The sequence below is a fragment of the Hyaena hyaena genome, unplaced genomic scaffold (assembly GCF_003009895.1).
Source record: "Hyaena hyaena isolate Hyena2069 unplaced genomic scaffold, ASM300989v1 scaffold_83, whole genome shotgun sequence".
NCBI classification, from domain to species: Eukaryota; Metazoa; Chordata; class Mammalia; order Carnivora; family Hyaenidae; genus Hyaena; species Hyaena hyaena.
The window spans coordinates 1917727-1935489 of record NW_024080715.1 but is presented as its reverse complement, the minus strand read 5'-3'; the positions used below and the strand labels follow the sequence as shown (position 1 = coordinate 1935489).

The 17763-nt window shown below is 37.2% G+C and overlaps 1 protein-coding gene across 1 annotated transcript in view; it reads left to right on the top strand.

Moving 5' to 3' along the window:
• FGF10 (fibroblast growth factor 10) overlaps positions 1 to 6440 on the top strand; it is an 80251-nt gene extending 73811 nt beyond the window's left edge. The window contains exons 2-3 of the mRNA XM_039234144.1: positions 1965 to 2068; positions 6243 to 6440. Coding sequence (XP_039090075.1) covers positions 1965 to 2068; positions 6243 to 6440 — 302 coding nt within the window. The remainder of the gene's footprint in view (positions 1 to 1964; positions 2069 to 6242) is intronic.
• Positions 6441 to 17763: the final 11323 nt, after the last annotated feature.

Genomic DNA, 17763 nt, shown 5'->3' with positions numbered 1-17763 from the left:
AGAATAGCAATACCCATCTCAGAGGATTGCTGTGAGAATTAAAGACATAAACTATAAGAAAATATTTTAAAATATGCAAATAAGTGGGTGTATTTGTATGTACCTTGAGGGCAACTAGCTGCATAAGGAAAAGCAATACTAAAAATACAGATACGGTTTCCTTCACCCTTTGTAATCTGTCCTTGGTTTGAGCTTGCCCAACTGAGATTTATCCCACGCTATTAGTGAGGGAGTGTGCTATGTTAGGTGAGAAGCTTCCTACAAAATACATGGACAGAATGATCCATGGCATATAGTCTAGCTCTCTGGTTTTGTCAGCTTTGCAGTGCGGGAACTCAAACATTTCTGTTGGCCTCCACATGGCTGGTCAACCTAAGACAGATGAAGAGGAAAGAGGCATTCATGTCTTAAGAACAAGCCACCCTTTCCCTATAGGAAAGTATACATATAAACACCCAATTTGTTGAACACATTTAGAATGGCATTTCTTATGACAGTTGATATATAATAAATGATAACATATAATCACCTTTAAGATGTTATGGGCTAAGTAGGGGCGCCTGGGTGGCTCAGTTGGTTAAGCGTCCGACTTCGGTTCAGGTCATGATCTCATGGTTCATGGGTTCAAGCCCCGCATCAGGCTCTGTGCTGACAGCCAGCTCAGAGCCTGGAGCCTGTTTCGGAATCTGTGTCCCCCTCTCTCTGAAATAATAAAACATTTTAAAAATTAAAAAAAAAAAAAGATGTTATGGGCTAAGTCAATGGGAATTTGTATGTTCTGTTCAGGATTTACTCAGTTTGGTGAAGAAGGAGCTCCAAAATCTATTAAATGTGAGAGGAAGATTATTTTCTCTAATAATATTTGAGGCACTAAGCTCTAGCTGTAGGCAATTTCTAATTATTTTATATATACTAGCTCATTTATTCCATACAGCATGACTAGGAAGGAGGAACTATTGTGTTGCCCATATTACAAATGAAATTTAAACACAGGCAGTTCAGTGACTCCTCCTGTGGTCACTGGAAATGCAAAGCCAGACTACAACCCAGACACTCTGGATCCAGAAGCCTCTGCTAATCACCTGAGAAAGCTTTCCTAAGAACTCTAGAATAAGAAGTAGTTTTAGTACCTGAGGTCTTCTTAACCTAAAACAGATTTTGGGTAAAATATCAAATGCTCTCCCTTTACTTACCTACAAATGTTTCAGAGAAAATTACCTTTAGATGCATGAACCAAAACATATGTATTAGGAGAAAAGTTCTCTTGTCTATCAGTTACAGAAACCCTCAGTTTTCCATTCTTTCTAGAGGGGAAAAAGCCTTTAAAAGTGCTGATGAATATTGGATATTCTCCCAACTCAGAGTAGTGATTTTGCTATTTTACAGACAATGTGGATGTTGGGATCAGTCTTTCTGTATCTCAGAATGTCAACACATTTTTTCAAACTGAATTTATCAGTTAAATGTAGCCAAGAGATTTAGTTTATCTGAGTGTCCTACAAAGGAGAAATAGTTTACCACTGTTTTTACAGATTGAGGTAAATCTGACAGATTATTGACATATGCTATGGATTTAATTTAATACCATAGTACAGATGTGTGCTCTGATAAATTTTTGTGAAACCTAGGCTAAGATAGAGTTGTTTCAATATTTATGGGGTTGAAAATGTAGAGTTAGCAAAGGAAGTATTTTAATTAAAACAATATTTTTCCTTATATGCTCAGAGTAAACTACAGGGGAATTCTTTTAAAGAGTTACTATTGTTTCAATATAATTGCTGGGTTTTTAGGCACATCAAAAGAGGTTTGGAGGGTTTTATCCCAGTTTTTAAAATCTACTAATTTTAGAACTATCAGAAATTAAAACTCAGTAGTTCTTCTGATTTTCTTTCTTTCACCTAAATTTATTTGACGCTTTAAGTTTAGCTTTTTTTTTTTTTTTTTCTTCCCATTGTATGGTTTAGGTATCCTGGAGATAACTTCAGTGGAAATCGGAGTTGTTGCCGTCAAAGCCATTAACAGCAACTATTATTTAGCCATGAACAAGAAGGGGAAACTCTATGGCTCAGTAAGTATTCTGCTTTAATTTTCCATGTCTGCTGCAGTAAATCATTACCAGAGTTTTGGAATGTTTCCCTCAGACACTGAAGAGCTTTGTTATCATTCTATTGCTAGTAAATAGAGCCACAGTGGGCTGGTCACCAGAGTTTCAAGGGCTGGCAAAGCGGCTCTTGCAACTCTGTAATTTCCTCTGTTGTTCACCCATCAGTCTACCACACAAGCTGTTGCTGGCATTCGTTAGTCTGTGCTCTGAACTGTTAACGGGTCAGACTCTCACGGAAGCATCTGGTCAGATTGGCACGGGTGCCGCAGACAACTTGGAGAAGAATCATTGAAAACAAAGATCTTAAATTGAGTAGAAATCATATACTGTGTGTGTTTTAGAGCTGAAGATAAAACAGGGGCTTGGTATTTTGCATTCTTTTAAAATATGAGATGGGGAGACAGATTAAGAAATTTACCATTTGTGTGCCATTCAATCAACTCCATATTTTTATTTACTTAGACAACAGTCATTAATTCAATGTGGAGCTGGTATCCAGCCAATGCTTTGAGTACATATGTTTCTAGTGTTTCATAGCAAGTATTAAGGACTATCACTTCAAAATGTGTAAATAACTTTATTTTGTTGATTAGCATAAGGACAATTGCAATGCCTGCCTAGATCCAGCAGGTCCCAAACTTCAGTATGCATCATAATCACTGGGAAGATTAAATCACGTTTCTAGATTTTTTAGGTACACTAAAGCTGTGGTAATTTCTAGATATTTCTTTTCCTTTTTTCTTTTCTTTTCTCTTTTCTTTTCTTTCTTTTCTTTTTCCTTCCTTCCTTCTTTCCTTCCTTCCTTCCTTCCTTCCTTCCTTCCTTCCTTCCTTCCTTCCTTCCTTCCTTCCTTTTTGAGAGAGAGAGAGAGAAGGTACAAGCAGACAAGCAGAGAAGGAGAAAGAGGGAGACAGAGACTCTCAAGCAGATTCCATACCCAGTGCAGAGCCTGATGCAGGGCTCAATCCCACAGATCGTGAGATCATGACCTGGCCGAAATCAAGAGTCAGACACTTAACCAACAGAGCCACCCAGGCAGCTCAAAAAATGGATAATTCTTAAATCAACAGTGTCATAAAAATATTTACTACTCTCATTTCCCCACTTTTTCTTCTGTCCCAACACAGCTCATATACGGTGCCTATTCTGCTCCTTGAATTCTAAGATGTTTGAATTATTTGGTCCCATCTCTATATCTAAAGTAGATGGCCACTGCCTTCTAGCATAGCGCCCCCTTTCAGTTTTCTGCGGTAGGATTCATTGGAAATCCTCTCATTACTGTGTATATTGTTGACTACCTTCCCCCAATTTATTGTAAACTTAAATTGGGCAGGGTCTGCCTTGTCCCGCACTATATCCTCAGCACTCAGTCCCTCCAGAGCAGAGTTATAAAAGCATAAACCTAACCACTTGTCCTAGCAGTTCAGCACATCATAGCCTGTACCCTCCATTTCCGGTCCATTTCAGAAAGAAGCCCATTTTCTAACCACAGTGCATTGTTTTTGCAATTTTGCATCACAGCTAGGAAGAGTAAAATATGATGGCTTGCTCAAATTAAATGAAAAACCCACTCAAATTGAATGTGCCATTCAGAGTGAACTAGGACTAGGAATTTTGCATTAAAGGGTATGCCATCAAAACTCATGAGGACATACCTAATATAATTCTGTAAATCAGGGGCAATGTTTACAAATTCCTATCATCTTTTTTCAGGGGATTTACACTGACATCCTAAGCCTTCTTGAAAATATTAAGCCAACACCTAGAGTGATTAATTAAACCAGCTCTATATTATATTCTGTATTGAATATTTTCCTCTGTTCCCTTTTGGGAAATGTATGTCTCTCTTATATTTTCATTATTCCTTCTCTGAACAATTTATCTATGCTATTCTTGGTTTCCACATGACTAACAGCATTAAGTAAGTTAGAAAATGGTATTTAAATAAAACAGGCTCTCATACAGCCTGATTTAAGGACCAAAGAAATGTATGAGGCATCCTGAGGAAGTTCAAAACCTTTCTTTAAACTACCAAAACCCAACTTTTGAGATCTTTCTCTAGACTATACTTTTTTTTTAACTTTAATATTGATGATTTGCCTAAATGCTATAAACACATAGATTCCTAGGTCTTTCCTCCAAAGATTCTGATATATTTGAGGTAAAGTGGGTAGATATTAAAAAACACTTGAGATTAGGAGTCTGCTATAGGTATACCTATAGGTATACTTTAAGAGACATTGCTCTATAAATTTATTTTGGGGAGACAAAATAACTGAACATCTACTGTTCCTTTCTATACACTGCTCTGTTGCAAATATAAAGTCATCTCCGGGGAACCTGGGTGATTCAGTCAGGTAAGTGCATCCAATTCTTGATTGCAGCTCAGGTCATGATTTCATGGCTTCATAGGTTTGAGCCCCACATTGGGCTCTGCACTGATGGCATGGAGCCTGCTTGGGATTCTCTCTCTCTCTTCCTCTCTCTCTGCCCTTACTCAACTTGCACTGTCTCTGTCTCTCTCAAAGTGAATAAATAATCTTTAAAAAATAAAAATAAAAAATAAAGTAATCTAGAAAACCTCAATCCTCCCATAATCTCTAAACTCCCCCACTTTATTAGAATGAATATAACTATACATGTAAAAAATCATCTCTGCTTTGAAAGCCATATAGCTTTCGACAAACTAAGGTGAATAAATGGGGGGGAAAAAAACAATATAGTAAGGACTTAAGTTCCTTTCTAATTCGGAATTTTTGTCACATTAAAATTCTTACCTTAAATAATTTACCTTTCCCTCTTACTTTAAACCAAATGAACCATTTGATGTTAGACTTCTATATTACTTTATAGAAGTGAAGCACATTGGATAAATAAATTCCAGGAAACAAAGCTTAAATTGGAAACATGAATGTAAAATATACCTGTTTGTGACAGTTCGGATAATGTTCAAAATTAAGATCTAGTTGGCAGAAACCTGAATACTTAAATATACACACATGCAGGAATTGGGAATTTAGTAACATTTTTTTTTTAAATCCCGAGGTGAGAAAAACTGAACTGCCCAGTTGAGGCCAATGAAAGATGCCTATAATACCCTTGGCTTGGATCGGAAAAAGGTAGAACCAGAGGAGCAAAAGCCCCAATTCTTTGGCTTCTAACCTGCTTTAGTGTGGGTATAAGGGAAGAGGGACATTTCCAAAGCTAGAGTTTTGAGATTAGTGAGGTACCTCCTCTACATCAGTAACTCCAGAGTGAGATACTAGATTTATGTAATGAAGGAAACATCAATTCTTGTCCCAAAGATTCCCCCTAAAAACACATGGTCACTTGAAACAAAGCCAAAGTACTCTGACTATTGAGTAGAATTTCCAAGGATCAAAGCCTCAGGTTTATATAGTATACACAGTGATAGTCACCAAGTTTGTAATTTCTTTGATATGGTAATTCATAAAGCAAGGCATTTCATGTCCTAGTTTTCAATCATTCCTAGAGCTCAGAGCCAAATCTATTAAAATTCCAGCTTATAGAAAATTGTAAATACTTAACAAAATGTAGAAATCTAGTATTTTTAAGAAAGGAAGACATCCCTCCATCTCTCCCTGGTCTCTTGGGTATCTAGACCTATTATGATTTTCCTATAAGATCTGCTTTCTTCCCAATGTGGATGTATTTATTATGGATTTACAGGCAAGGTTTGCAAACTTGAGAAACACAGGGTTTCCTATAATTCTATTTCTCCCATGAGACCCCATGGTCCTTATTCTGAAAAAAAGTATTATAACATAATTGTTTATCATTGGCTCATCACAAATACCACTAGTAGAATGCATGCTCTTAACAATCATTCTAGGCACTTAAACCATGCCATATTCAAAGCATACCAGCTTTTTAAAGGGGCCCTAACATGTGTTTATGATGATCAATTAAAATGAATCATAAGCCTTCAAACACAGAATCTGCTTTGTGGTTATGAGTTTTACTCTTCTGCTGTTGGCAACATGTCTTAAGTGCACAACTTAGGTACAAATGATATCAGCGAACAAAGCTCTTGAACTGGAGTTTTCTGGATGGTTTGTATCAAATGGAATTAAGTATCATCATCACAGAAATAAAAGATTTTATTTTCCCCCTGCAGAAAGAATTTAACAATGACTGTAAGCTGAAGGAGAGGATAGAGGAAAATGGATACAATACGTATGCATCCTTTAACTGGCAGCACAACGGGAGGCAAATGTATGTGGCACTGAATGGAAAAGGAGCTCCCAGGAGAGGACAGAAAACAAGAAGGAAAAACACCTCAGCTCATTTTCTTCCAATGGTGGTCCACTCATAGAGGAAGGAATGTTTGTGGATATAGCAGAACCGAAGCCTCTTTCACCAGGACTAGTTGGTATTCTTCATGAACACAGTAGCTCAAAAGGCAAAGACATACTGCAGATGTCTGCTTGCTTGCAAGAAAGGAAGTCTTTGAAGGTTTTGTACTCACTGCTGACATAATGATGTTCTTTTAATTAGTTCTGTGTCATGCCTTATAATCGAGATAATAGGCAGATTAAATGGGATGGAAGTTATTCCTAAATGAACAACACTGTGGCTGGGTTTTGGTTACGTTTTTGTTTATGTTCTTGTTTTTGAACCTCTGAGATAGAACTTAAAGGACATGGAACAATCTGTTGAATGATCTTCGGGAAAGTTATTTATGGAATACGAACTCATATCAAAGACTTTCATTGCTCATTCAAGCCTAGTGATTCAATGAGCAGTAAGACACGCAAGCATTTACTGGAAAGCACTTGGGTCATATCATATGCACAACCAAAGGAGCTTTGGGCGTGGCATCGTGGAAGAATTGGATAATATGAAAAAAATGTAAACATGTTAGCGTAAAATTGTTCTAACAAAACAAATAGTATGGTATGCTTGTGCATTCTGCCTTCATCCCTTTCTATTTCTTTCTAAGTTATTTATTTAATAGGATGTTAAATATCTTTTGGGGTTTTAAAGAGTATCCACAGCAGCTGCCCTCTGGTTTACCTTTTCTTTTTCTTCAGCACACCCCATGCATGTTCATGACAAAAGTGTTTTTAAAACTTGGCAAACACTTCAAGACTAGGAGAGGAGATAGGGAAGCAGGGTGAGAGCCCCGTGTAATAGCAGTTAATTTAATATCACTTCTGCAGTAAGAAGAATCAACAGCAAATATGACAGTGCTGGGGCATGGCTTGATGAGACATATCTGCCATCATTTAAAAATAGCTATTACTCCTAAGGCTTCCTTTCATAAGAAATAGAGCAGAAGGCCAAATTCTTCTCTCTCAGTATATCAATGGGTCTCCAAAATGAAAAGAAGGAAAATTGTTAAATAAATTTTAGTAGCCTAGCCTCGTTATTCACTAATGATTTTTTTGCCATGTCTCACAGTAGTGATGAAGAGGCTGTCTGCATATATGAGAACCTTTTTATAAGTCCCACGTAGTACATCTCCCCCAAAGGAATTATCAAGGAATTTGAAGTGCAACCCTTCCAGGGGCTTAAACTGAGCAAATATATCATGGTATATGTCTAATCATATACGGAAACCTGTTCCAGCTGTATGACCTAGTCGTTACAAAACCAAATAAAACTTATTTTATGTAAATTTAAAGAGCTTTGGAAGATTCCACAATGTAACTGTATCAAAATTCATTTTGTTAGAGCAGGCATAGAAAACAACGCATAGGAATATACCAGTCGTTGTCACATTGTATTCCACTAAATAAACACATAAGCCTTATTTGCAGTGTCTGTAGTGATTTTTAAAAAAGTATAGAAAAATACTATTTGTTTTAAATACTTTAAGTCATAACTATGAGATTATATTGATGCTGCGATTTTATCTTCATATTTCTTGTTTTGAAAAGGTCTGTTTATTTTTTTTGTTCAGACACAGTATTTTGGTACAAGGGAAAGACTCACTAAATGTGTCTTTATACTAAAGTTTAACCTCTAGAAAGGCTGGTGTTTTGTGATCCTCTCTTCTAACTTCATTGTGTCGTTATTTAACCAGCACTTCCAGTTAATCTGTTACTTAAGAATTAGTTTTACTAAGACATTTTCCCATAAAGTAATACCATAAAAGATTTCTTTTTTTTTTTTTCTTTCCTTAAAGTTGGAATTTCAAAAGATATGCATTTGAGGCAGAGTGTTTGGCTTATGGCTACAGCTGCATTTCATGGCATTTGGCTTCCAACTTGCTTCTTGACAAATCAGATTCTAAAAATGTTTAATTTTTGTGGTTGGAATCTGTATGTTAAAATGTAATTGGTAACGGAGTCCGAGAGTTATAATGTAAGGTATTGCTATCAGAACTAGATTATCTTTGTTCTTTTATTTCAAAATAATAATTGCACCTGACACATGAACACAGACCACCCAAAACCAAAATTAAACGTTTGATGAGGCAAATACAGTATTAGATGACTACACTAACAGCAAACAGGGCACAAACTGGATTCATATTTCACATAGCCATTTAGATTACTGAGGAGACTATGTGTAAACAGGCATCATTATTGTACTGGAAACACTAAAACAGCTTCTAGCAAAATGTATCAAAGCTTGCAGAAGCCAAAAATAGAAAACATCTCCCTCACCTCAGCCTCCCTCCATACACACACACACACACACACACACACACACACACACACACACACGGAGATAAGAACAGAAACAGTGTGGTAAGGAGTAAGGAGATTCTCCTGCATTTAAAAATGGCATCTTTGCTTGATAATTGAGATAGAATTCTGGTCCCCTTTGCAGCTGGATTCTGCTTCTGCAGAAAAAGCAGTTCCAGCCCGGAATATTGTATGTTAAAAAAAATTATCATGATTTTGGAAGCTCAGCCTCTGCGGGAAGTGTGGCCCCTGGCCACAATGTCAAGGTGTGTCAGCCACAAATGTATGTCCCCATCTGAGTGTTGGTTCGGAGAAGACTCCTCATAAAGATACAGAATCCCTCCCTCCTCCTACCTCCCAAAAGGCTGAACAGTGTATAGTATGTTACATTTAAATAAATCAATAAAAATGCTGGGAAAAGAAAACAGAAATATTGTCCTTGTTTGTTTTATTAGCCTATACCTAACTATACCTGGGAATAAAGAGAAGCTCTAGTGTTCTATGCATGGCAGGATGTGGTTAAATGCCCCACAGTCCCAAACAACAACAAAAGAAAAACATCACTCAAACATGTTAAGTTTTCTTTAATGTTTTACATGTGTGAGTCAGCTATCCTTACTCTAATAACAACCAAATGCTTTGGATTTTTCCTAAGTATTCAGGTCCACCTAGTTTACACAGTGGATAAAGAAGGATGGATTGGAAACAAGGATGGCTTGTGAAACAATGAAAGACTTTTGGAGGAAAGCCAGGAGGCTGCAAAATCTGATTTCAAGGGGAGAGAGTAGGCCAATGAATCTGATTTGAGAAGTAGAGAGAGAAAAGTATATAATTATGTAAGTTGTGTCCACGGCCAAAGAAAGTTTATGAACACTAAATTGATCAGCATTAATACTGCACAGTTCCAATAATTTGGATGTTGTTAATTAAGGGTTTATGATTATTCAGCAAAAATAAAATTTACCCTTTCCTTATCAGTGAAGGCAGTAGCTGGCCCAAACTTTGGTTTAAAAAGATAACTAAAGGAAACCATGAAATACTTACAATACCTCTTGCATTAGAAGTAACCCATTTACATGCAAACAAATATCACGCTGAATAAGAATTCTTGTCTGTTTCAGGACAGGACTTTTGCAACTTAAGCAAAGCAGTCAGGAAAAAAGAGGAGTATTCTGGACGGATACTGAAAAGAAAAAGACAAGTCTGAGTTCCACTGGAACTGGGACATGAGGCAACTAAGCTCCGCCTCCTCACAGTCACTCATTTCCTCATACCTCTGATTGGCTTTATTTGTTCCGCTACTTACTGCTTTCAACCAATTTCCATCTTTTTAACTCTAAAACCCCAAATCTCTTTTTCTCAGGATCTCCAAGTGCAAACGTCGTAGGTGTGACTGGTACTGGCTAGGTTTGGATAGTGTCCCAACCTCTAGAGCAAACAGTCTGGCAAGGCATATGGGCGTGGGCATTGGGCGAGTGTCAAGCACATGACCACAGAGCTGCAAGGTGCAGATTTTGGCAGCCCACACAGCTGGAAGTAATGAAGAACAGTGTACCACGCAAAGGGCAGAGTGCTGGACAGATGCAAAACTCCAAAACGGTTCTTAGTTACATTAGACAACTGACCTAATCACCTATCTTTTTTTTAAAACATAGATCTTTTCATCTTCTATTTTTCACTAATTCTAATTAGCCTTCACCTAATTCGTTCATATCAGAGACATCTAAAGATGTTTTTCTTTTATGCATCTTTTATAATGGAAAGATTGCATTTGTTTTGCTTTGTTCTAAAGCCAAGAGAAGAACCCTGAATGTAGACAGGGTCATTGTCATTCTGCAAACTTTATGGAATAAAAACAGAGATGAATGAAAGTTTTCACTAATTCAAAAGGTAATTCTCCTACTCAATATCAACCTCTATCATAACAACAAGAAAAGTATTTCTTTAACTCAAGAGCATGTACTAGTATTGTCAAGTATATCAACATGTAGAAAAAATCTGCAACTCAAATACCATTCATTTTTTAAAATAGAGAATAAAAAGGAAAGAAAAGTAAAAAACCTGTTTTATGTCTTTTACTATGTCTTTTTTACATTCACTATGAGTCAAAAGAAAACCTTGTAACATTCATTTCTCTCTTTTGCGGATTAGAATAAAATACAAAATGCCCTTGAAAAGGACTAATCTACTGAAAAACACCTTTACAAACACTATGTGTTCATTAACATGGAATAATCATGATCAAGCTAATGAGATCAAAGGAACTGGTCTCATTCTTAAGTGGCTAATAATGAATATTTCCATGTGGCTGCTCTGTGATAGCAGCTAAGGGCAACAATTCCATACTTAAAGAGAGAAGCCATATGTCAACCATATATGCATGTGGCACATATTATCTTGCACATTTTTATTATCCCCCACAAAAGAGCCTATGTTCATTTTTTAATACAGGCAATTGCATCCTCTAGAGATGAGCACAGCAAATAAAGAATCAAAACATCCCATGTTCCTCATTACAACTGTAAATTGAACATATGCCTTTGAACAACTTAGGCAGTGACCCCAGCTATAGAATAACCAACTACAGTGAGGCCTTAACCTTCCTAAAGTTTGTTTTCAATTACCTTATACACATCTTAAATGACTAAATAATCTTATAATTTTCTAAATTAGTTATCATTTCTGTGCTCAATTTAAGCTGCTGACAATGCAAATATTCCCAGGTCTTTCAAGGAGCAGTAAATTAAAATCAGTGTTTCATAGGTATTAAAAAAAAAAAAAAAGACTGCTCTTTATGGTTACAGGAGACATTCAGGTGAGAGGTCACTTATCAATTGAACGTTAAAAATGTTTTAACATCTGCTAACACCAGATTTTCAATATGCCTTTTTTCAGTGACATGATCAATAGTTCAGACATTAATAGTATTTCAGCCAATATCTGTAAAATTAATATGAGAAAAAAATCTGATTTTAGGGAGCTTTGCAACTAATAAAACACTGAAAAACAGTATTGCAAATAAGCAGAAATACAAATAGTACCTTATTTGCTTTCCTAATAAATTGATATTAAACATAAAGTGCATTGTATAACGGAAGCTTACCCTCATGCAGGAAACAAATGAAATTTAATAATATTTTTTAAGTCATATTAAAAAATATTCCTTCTCATCCTAACCCAGGAAAGTTTGCATTCCATCCTCTAAAATCTCCTAAGAAGTAGTCAAATCCCCACATTGCAACTGCAACATTTTCTCTTTTTCCTCATTTTTAACTCCAGGTGGTATCAAATAGCTATGTGAAATCTACTTCCTTTTTAGACTCATAAGAAAAGACAGACTTTATTTAGATCCATACCTACCTTCAGCTGCTTCAAGTGAGTAAAGACTCTATAGTAATGTTAGTAGAGATGGTTGGAGGCCTCTAATATTAATTGTTACATTCTCCTTTCTGGTCATTATTATTTCTATTTCTCTCTATGGTTATAAATATTCCCTAGTGATAAAAATTAGTGGTTCCTAATCATTTAAAGTATTCATCTCTACTTTTAAGAAGAAACGAAAAACAATTTAAACATAGGACCTACTAGGAGTTGTAGTCCTAACCGCCAGTATTTTAGGATGTAGTCCTACTAAATAAATGGGTGATGGGTACTAAGGAGTGCACTTGTGTTGAGCACTGGGTGTTATATGTAAGTCATGAATCACTAAACTAAAGTGGACCCCTAACCTTAGCATGAGTTGTGTCCTGATAAAAACAGAAAACTTGGACACAAACCTGCACTCCAGGGGGAACACCACATGAACACAAAGACAGAGACTGGGATGATGAGTCTACTAGCCAGGCAACACCAACAACCACCAGGAGACCACCAAAAGCTCTTCACTCTCACAGACCTTAAAAGGAACCAACTCACCTAATACCTTGATTTCAGAATTCTAGCATTCAGCCAAGTGAGACAATGAAATTCTGTTGTTCAATCCACAAAGTTTGTAGTACTTCATTAGAGTAGCTCTAGGAAACTAATACAGAGTCCATAACTTAAGACCCACAGAAATCACCATTAGGAGGTTGTCTGACACACTGGGATCATAATGCTTTCATGTCAGTACATAGAATTGTTTGACACCAACCTTCATATCAAACAACCCTAACATACTCATAAGCCATGTCCCTGCAAAGTCCAATGTACAGTTTTGCTCAATAAATCTATACTCATGCCATTGACTTTTGGAGTGTCCCCACTATTATGTCATACTTTTCCCCACAAATTTTATGGTTTGCTCGATAACCCCAAATACGGTAGATTCAAAAAACTACACTTGACCAATGTCTCAATATGCTAGTTAGATGAATTTGTTGTAGCCAGAAAATTTAGTTAGGAACAGACATACTTTGGGGAGCTCTAATTTTTTTTCATCTTGACCTTCCTTGTTTACTAGAGGAATAACAAAAAACAATCAAATTAGTACCTACAAATATAAATCTATAGATGGTAACCTCCATTAATTCCCGATAATTTATGACAATTTTATGAATTAACATCTCATTTATTTTATGCAAAATATTTACATTTAGACTATATAGGAGACATGACTATAACAGTGGAATTGGCTAACATATTAAAATTTATACATCTAATGAATATTGCTCACTTCAGAGAATATTAGGAGACCCTGGTTATAATAGTCTTCATCCTAGAAATCAAATGTTCTCAACTCCTGTCTCCTTTCAAAGCACTGATTTGATGCCGGAGACTTTCTGCTCCATCTCATCCATAGTAGTTTATACCAGAGATAGTGCTCACACTCATTTACAGTCCTAGCTTCCATCTTTTTAGTCTTAATTTCCCCAGTAGAATTACACAATTAGCTTTTCAGTCCAAATACATTACTGAACTGGTTCCTATGATCCTACAGTTATGTAACCATGAGATGGGTGGCTAATAAGGGCCCTCTTCAAAAACTTTAGTAAATCTATCCAGAACCAAAAATGTATAAAACAATGAAATGCTTGTGTTATGTACCCAAAAACTACAAGGATCTTCTGTAAATATAGTCACATTTGCCAAACCATTTCTCCTAATTTGTTTATTCCTCCTCCTTTGATCATTTACCATCTGAACTTCCATCTTCTTTTGTACCACTAGTAATCAAATAAGGAAGAAGCTAGCAGGCCTTCAACAAAACAGACATCTGCTAGGGAAATAAAATAACTCCAGGATTTTCCAATGCTGAGTCAGTGCTGCATTTAACCACAAGACAACTCAACATTCAAATTATCACAGGTTGGTTCTGGGACACAACATAATTCCATCACCGGAAAACCTGTCCGAGATTTGTCTCCTATATCAAATGCAGTAAGTTAGCTGAAAGGTTGAGCTCCATCATTCAGCGTTTTTCCCTAATTTTATAAATGATAAGACTGAGGTTCATTTTCCTTATCAGAGCTCCATGCTAGGTAATGAATGCAGGTCTCCTGATGCCCAAATCACTCTTCCTTCCATTACATGGGCACTTTACCGATACATACCATACCATTTACAACCCAATGTTTTGTTTTGTTTTGTTTCAATGTACTTCTAAGGATAATGAAGGTGTTTCCTTTATTGACACATCTCCCTTTATGGATGTTTTCTTGAGAGGAATAGTATACACTTTTTAATGTTTATTTTTGAGAGAGAGAGAGAAAGTGCACCTGAGTGGTAAAGGGGCAGAGGGCAGAGAGAGAGGGAGACACAGAATCCAAAGCAGTCTCCAGGTTCTGAGCTGTCAGCACAGAGCCCATGTAGGGCTTGAGTTCACATATTGCAAGGTCATGACCTGAGCCAAAATCAGATGCTTTACCGACTAAACCACCCAGGCTCCCCCAGAGAGATACAATTTCTAATCTTAGTTCTGCCACTCTGCAGCAGGGTAAACTTTAAAAAGTTACCCCATTTAAGATAAAAATGAATGAACAAAAAATCCTGAATAATAATTCCTAATATTGGGAAATAATCACATTTGTTAACTGCTTTGTGTAATGACTGGCAAGCAATAAGTGCTCAGCACAAGATGATTTTCTGCTCTCTCGTTGGTCAATTGCGAATATTTATAAAACATATCCTAATGTGCTAAAATAATGACTGGATCAAAGTCTCCACATTTACTCAAGAGATTCCTTCAATACACAGATTCCAGGTTTAACCTGTGTTTCCTTCTTTCTTCTCCAGAAAATCTTTTTCTGACCATTGAGTAGATCATCACTGTATATTAAAATCGGCTTCTGCAGCATTGTTGATTACTGGGCTCTGGGCCAGCTTTGAGGGGGTACTGTGGTTTTGAAGCACAATTTTCTCACCTGAAAAAATGGGCTTTCTGAGGCACTGGAATGAAGGAGGCACAGGTAGTATGAAAAGAACATAAGCATGGACATAGCTTTCTTCAGATAGAGAGGTGACATTGTCTGTGGAAATCTGGTTTGAGAACCAAGAGGGATCAATGTTTTAACATATTCACTTGGAAGGAAGAATAAACATTATGAGCACAAGGGTTTCTAGAGAAATTATAGAGGCTTTACAGTTTAGCCATGTTTTACAGTATTTCAGCATCCCCCCCCCCCAACTAACACAAAGCCTCATTATCATAGAAAGTGAAAATGATAACTATTCAGCCCACAGTAAATAGGGGCTACAAAAAAAACGCACAAAGATATTTTTCATATTCTCCACTGTGTGGCCATCTACTTTCTGTTACATTTTTAATCCTTTTGCAAATAAATTGGGAAATGAGGGAAAATATGCCCATCTACCACCTTTGTTTCCCAGCTTTTAGAACCCTGAACACTAATGGGGGAGTACACCGCCCCAATCGCTTTTGCAGGACCTAGGCAGTCATTCCCTAGCTGCTAAAGGCAAGTTGCATGCTCTTCCTGCCGCCTGCTGTGGCAGTCGCACCAAAGCTCATTGTCAGGTATAAAAGCCTTGTCCCCTTGCTCAGTTGGGAATAAAGCTCATCCCTTATTGACGGGTCATCCCCGTGGGTCAGTTGAGATTCTGTTGGAACTTCATCTCAGATCAACATTTTTCCCTCTCCCCAGAGCTGTTTATTCACCTCTCACAGGTGTTCATTCCAAGAGCACTCCCCGCTAAACTTCCTACATGCAAATCTCCAACGCAGAGTCTGTTTCTTCTGGAACTAGATCTAAGACAGCCGTAAGTGTAGTTTGTTTGTTTTTAAGGTAGGGACTATTTGATAAAACTGTAGCAAAATGACTGCCCCTTCTTCTGAATGATGGGTGCCTCGGTTTTAACTTAAATAACATGTGAGTTTAATAAGTCCACCAGACTTAAGTCCAAAACACTTCTAGGAATAAATTGATGTGGGAAGCAACAATTTTTAGGACTAGCATGGAGAGAGACAATAGCATAAGACATTGAGAATGGGTTTACCAATCCAGTTGCAGAATATGAACTAGAGGCTAATGGGCAATAAGCTAAGTGCAAAATCATGCAAAGGAAAAATGGCAATTGTCTAAAACTCTTTCCTCTTTATTTTTTGGAAGAACCAGCAGAGAGAACCTATGATAGATGCAGTTCTATTGTGGAAAATCTAAGGATTAAAAAAGTATACTTAGGCATTTTAATCTTTTTTAATGTTTATATATATATATAGAGAGAGAGAGAGAGAGAAGGTGAGTAGGGCGGCAGGAAGAGCAGAGAGAGAGGGAAACAGAATCTGAAGCAGGCCCCAGGCTCGGAGCTGTCAGCACACAGGGATCAAACCCATGAACTGTGAGATCACGACCGGAGCCAAAGTCAGATGTGCAACTGACTGAGCCACCCAGGTGCCCCAAAAGTATACTCAGACTCTTTTTTTTTGTTTTTTTGTTTTTTATTTATTTCTGAGAGAGAGAGAGCAAGCATGAGCAAAGGAGGGTCAGAGACAGAAGGAGACACAGAATCCGAAACAGGCTCCAGGCTCTGAGCTGGCAGTCAGCACACAGCCTGATGTGGGCCGTAAACCCATGAACCATGAGATCATGACCCAAGCCGAAGTCAGACGCTTAACCGACTGAGCCACCCAGGAGCCCCACTCAGACATTTTTAAAAGGAATATTCCTAAATGGTCCTTTACAGGAAAAGATAAGTCAGTATAAAATGAGACATGTGTAGGTATATGAACTTCACTGTAAGAGAGTTCATTTCAGTTTACCAGGAGTCCAGAAAGCTAAGTATACTATTTTCAAAACTATGAAAAGTTCCAGAGCAGCCCCTCCAAACAATTTCTGGAACCTGTCTAAGTATTTGTATTTTGCTAAAGAAAAACACTGATAACAATTTGCTATTATTTTTTTCCCCAATGTGCTATGTTGAAATTCCATTACGGAGAGCCTCAGACATCATTATCCAGGACAATTCCCTATTATTATGTTGGAAATGGAACTTAATTTTAGGTTTTCAATTCCAAGTCTTAAGCGGGAACTAAATGTCACAGAACAGAATGTCACGCAATGAGATCGGATACTAAAATATGTGACAGTAACCAGATGTTTCCCTAACAATTACCACATAGCAAAGGCCAGTCAAAGACATGAGGTACAGTGTTTCTCACAAGTCAGAGGGCCTCCACATTGTTATGTGGTATGCTGGTATTTGCCAGTTTATATTCTAGTGAGCACACCCTAGATGCTTCTGAAGAAATACAGAATACAAAATATGATTATTTCTATGAAAGACTTCTTAGAGAAATTACTCCAAGAATTCTCACACAGAGCAACTTAGAGTATCAACATTAACATCCAGGTTCCCATTAATACATGAAATAGACGGAAATAGGTCCTTAATCATTTGACTAAAATCCTTATCCCCATCATCCCTGCCCTACCACCCTCCCGTTAACTACTTCACCACTTGTGAGGCATGAGAAGAGGCAAGAAGAAATAGGATTTAGGAGACAGATGTTCAGCTCAGAGATGGAGAAGCAAAAATAGGGCTGAGCGAAGAACAAGAACACACTGTCCT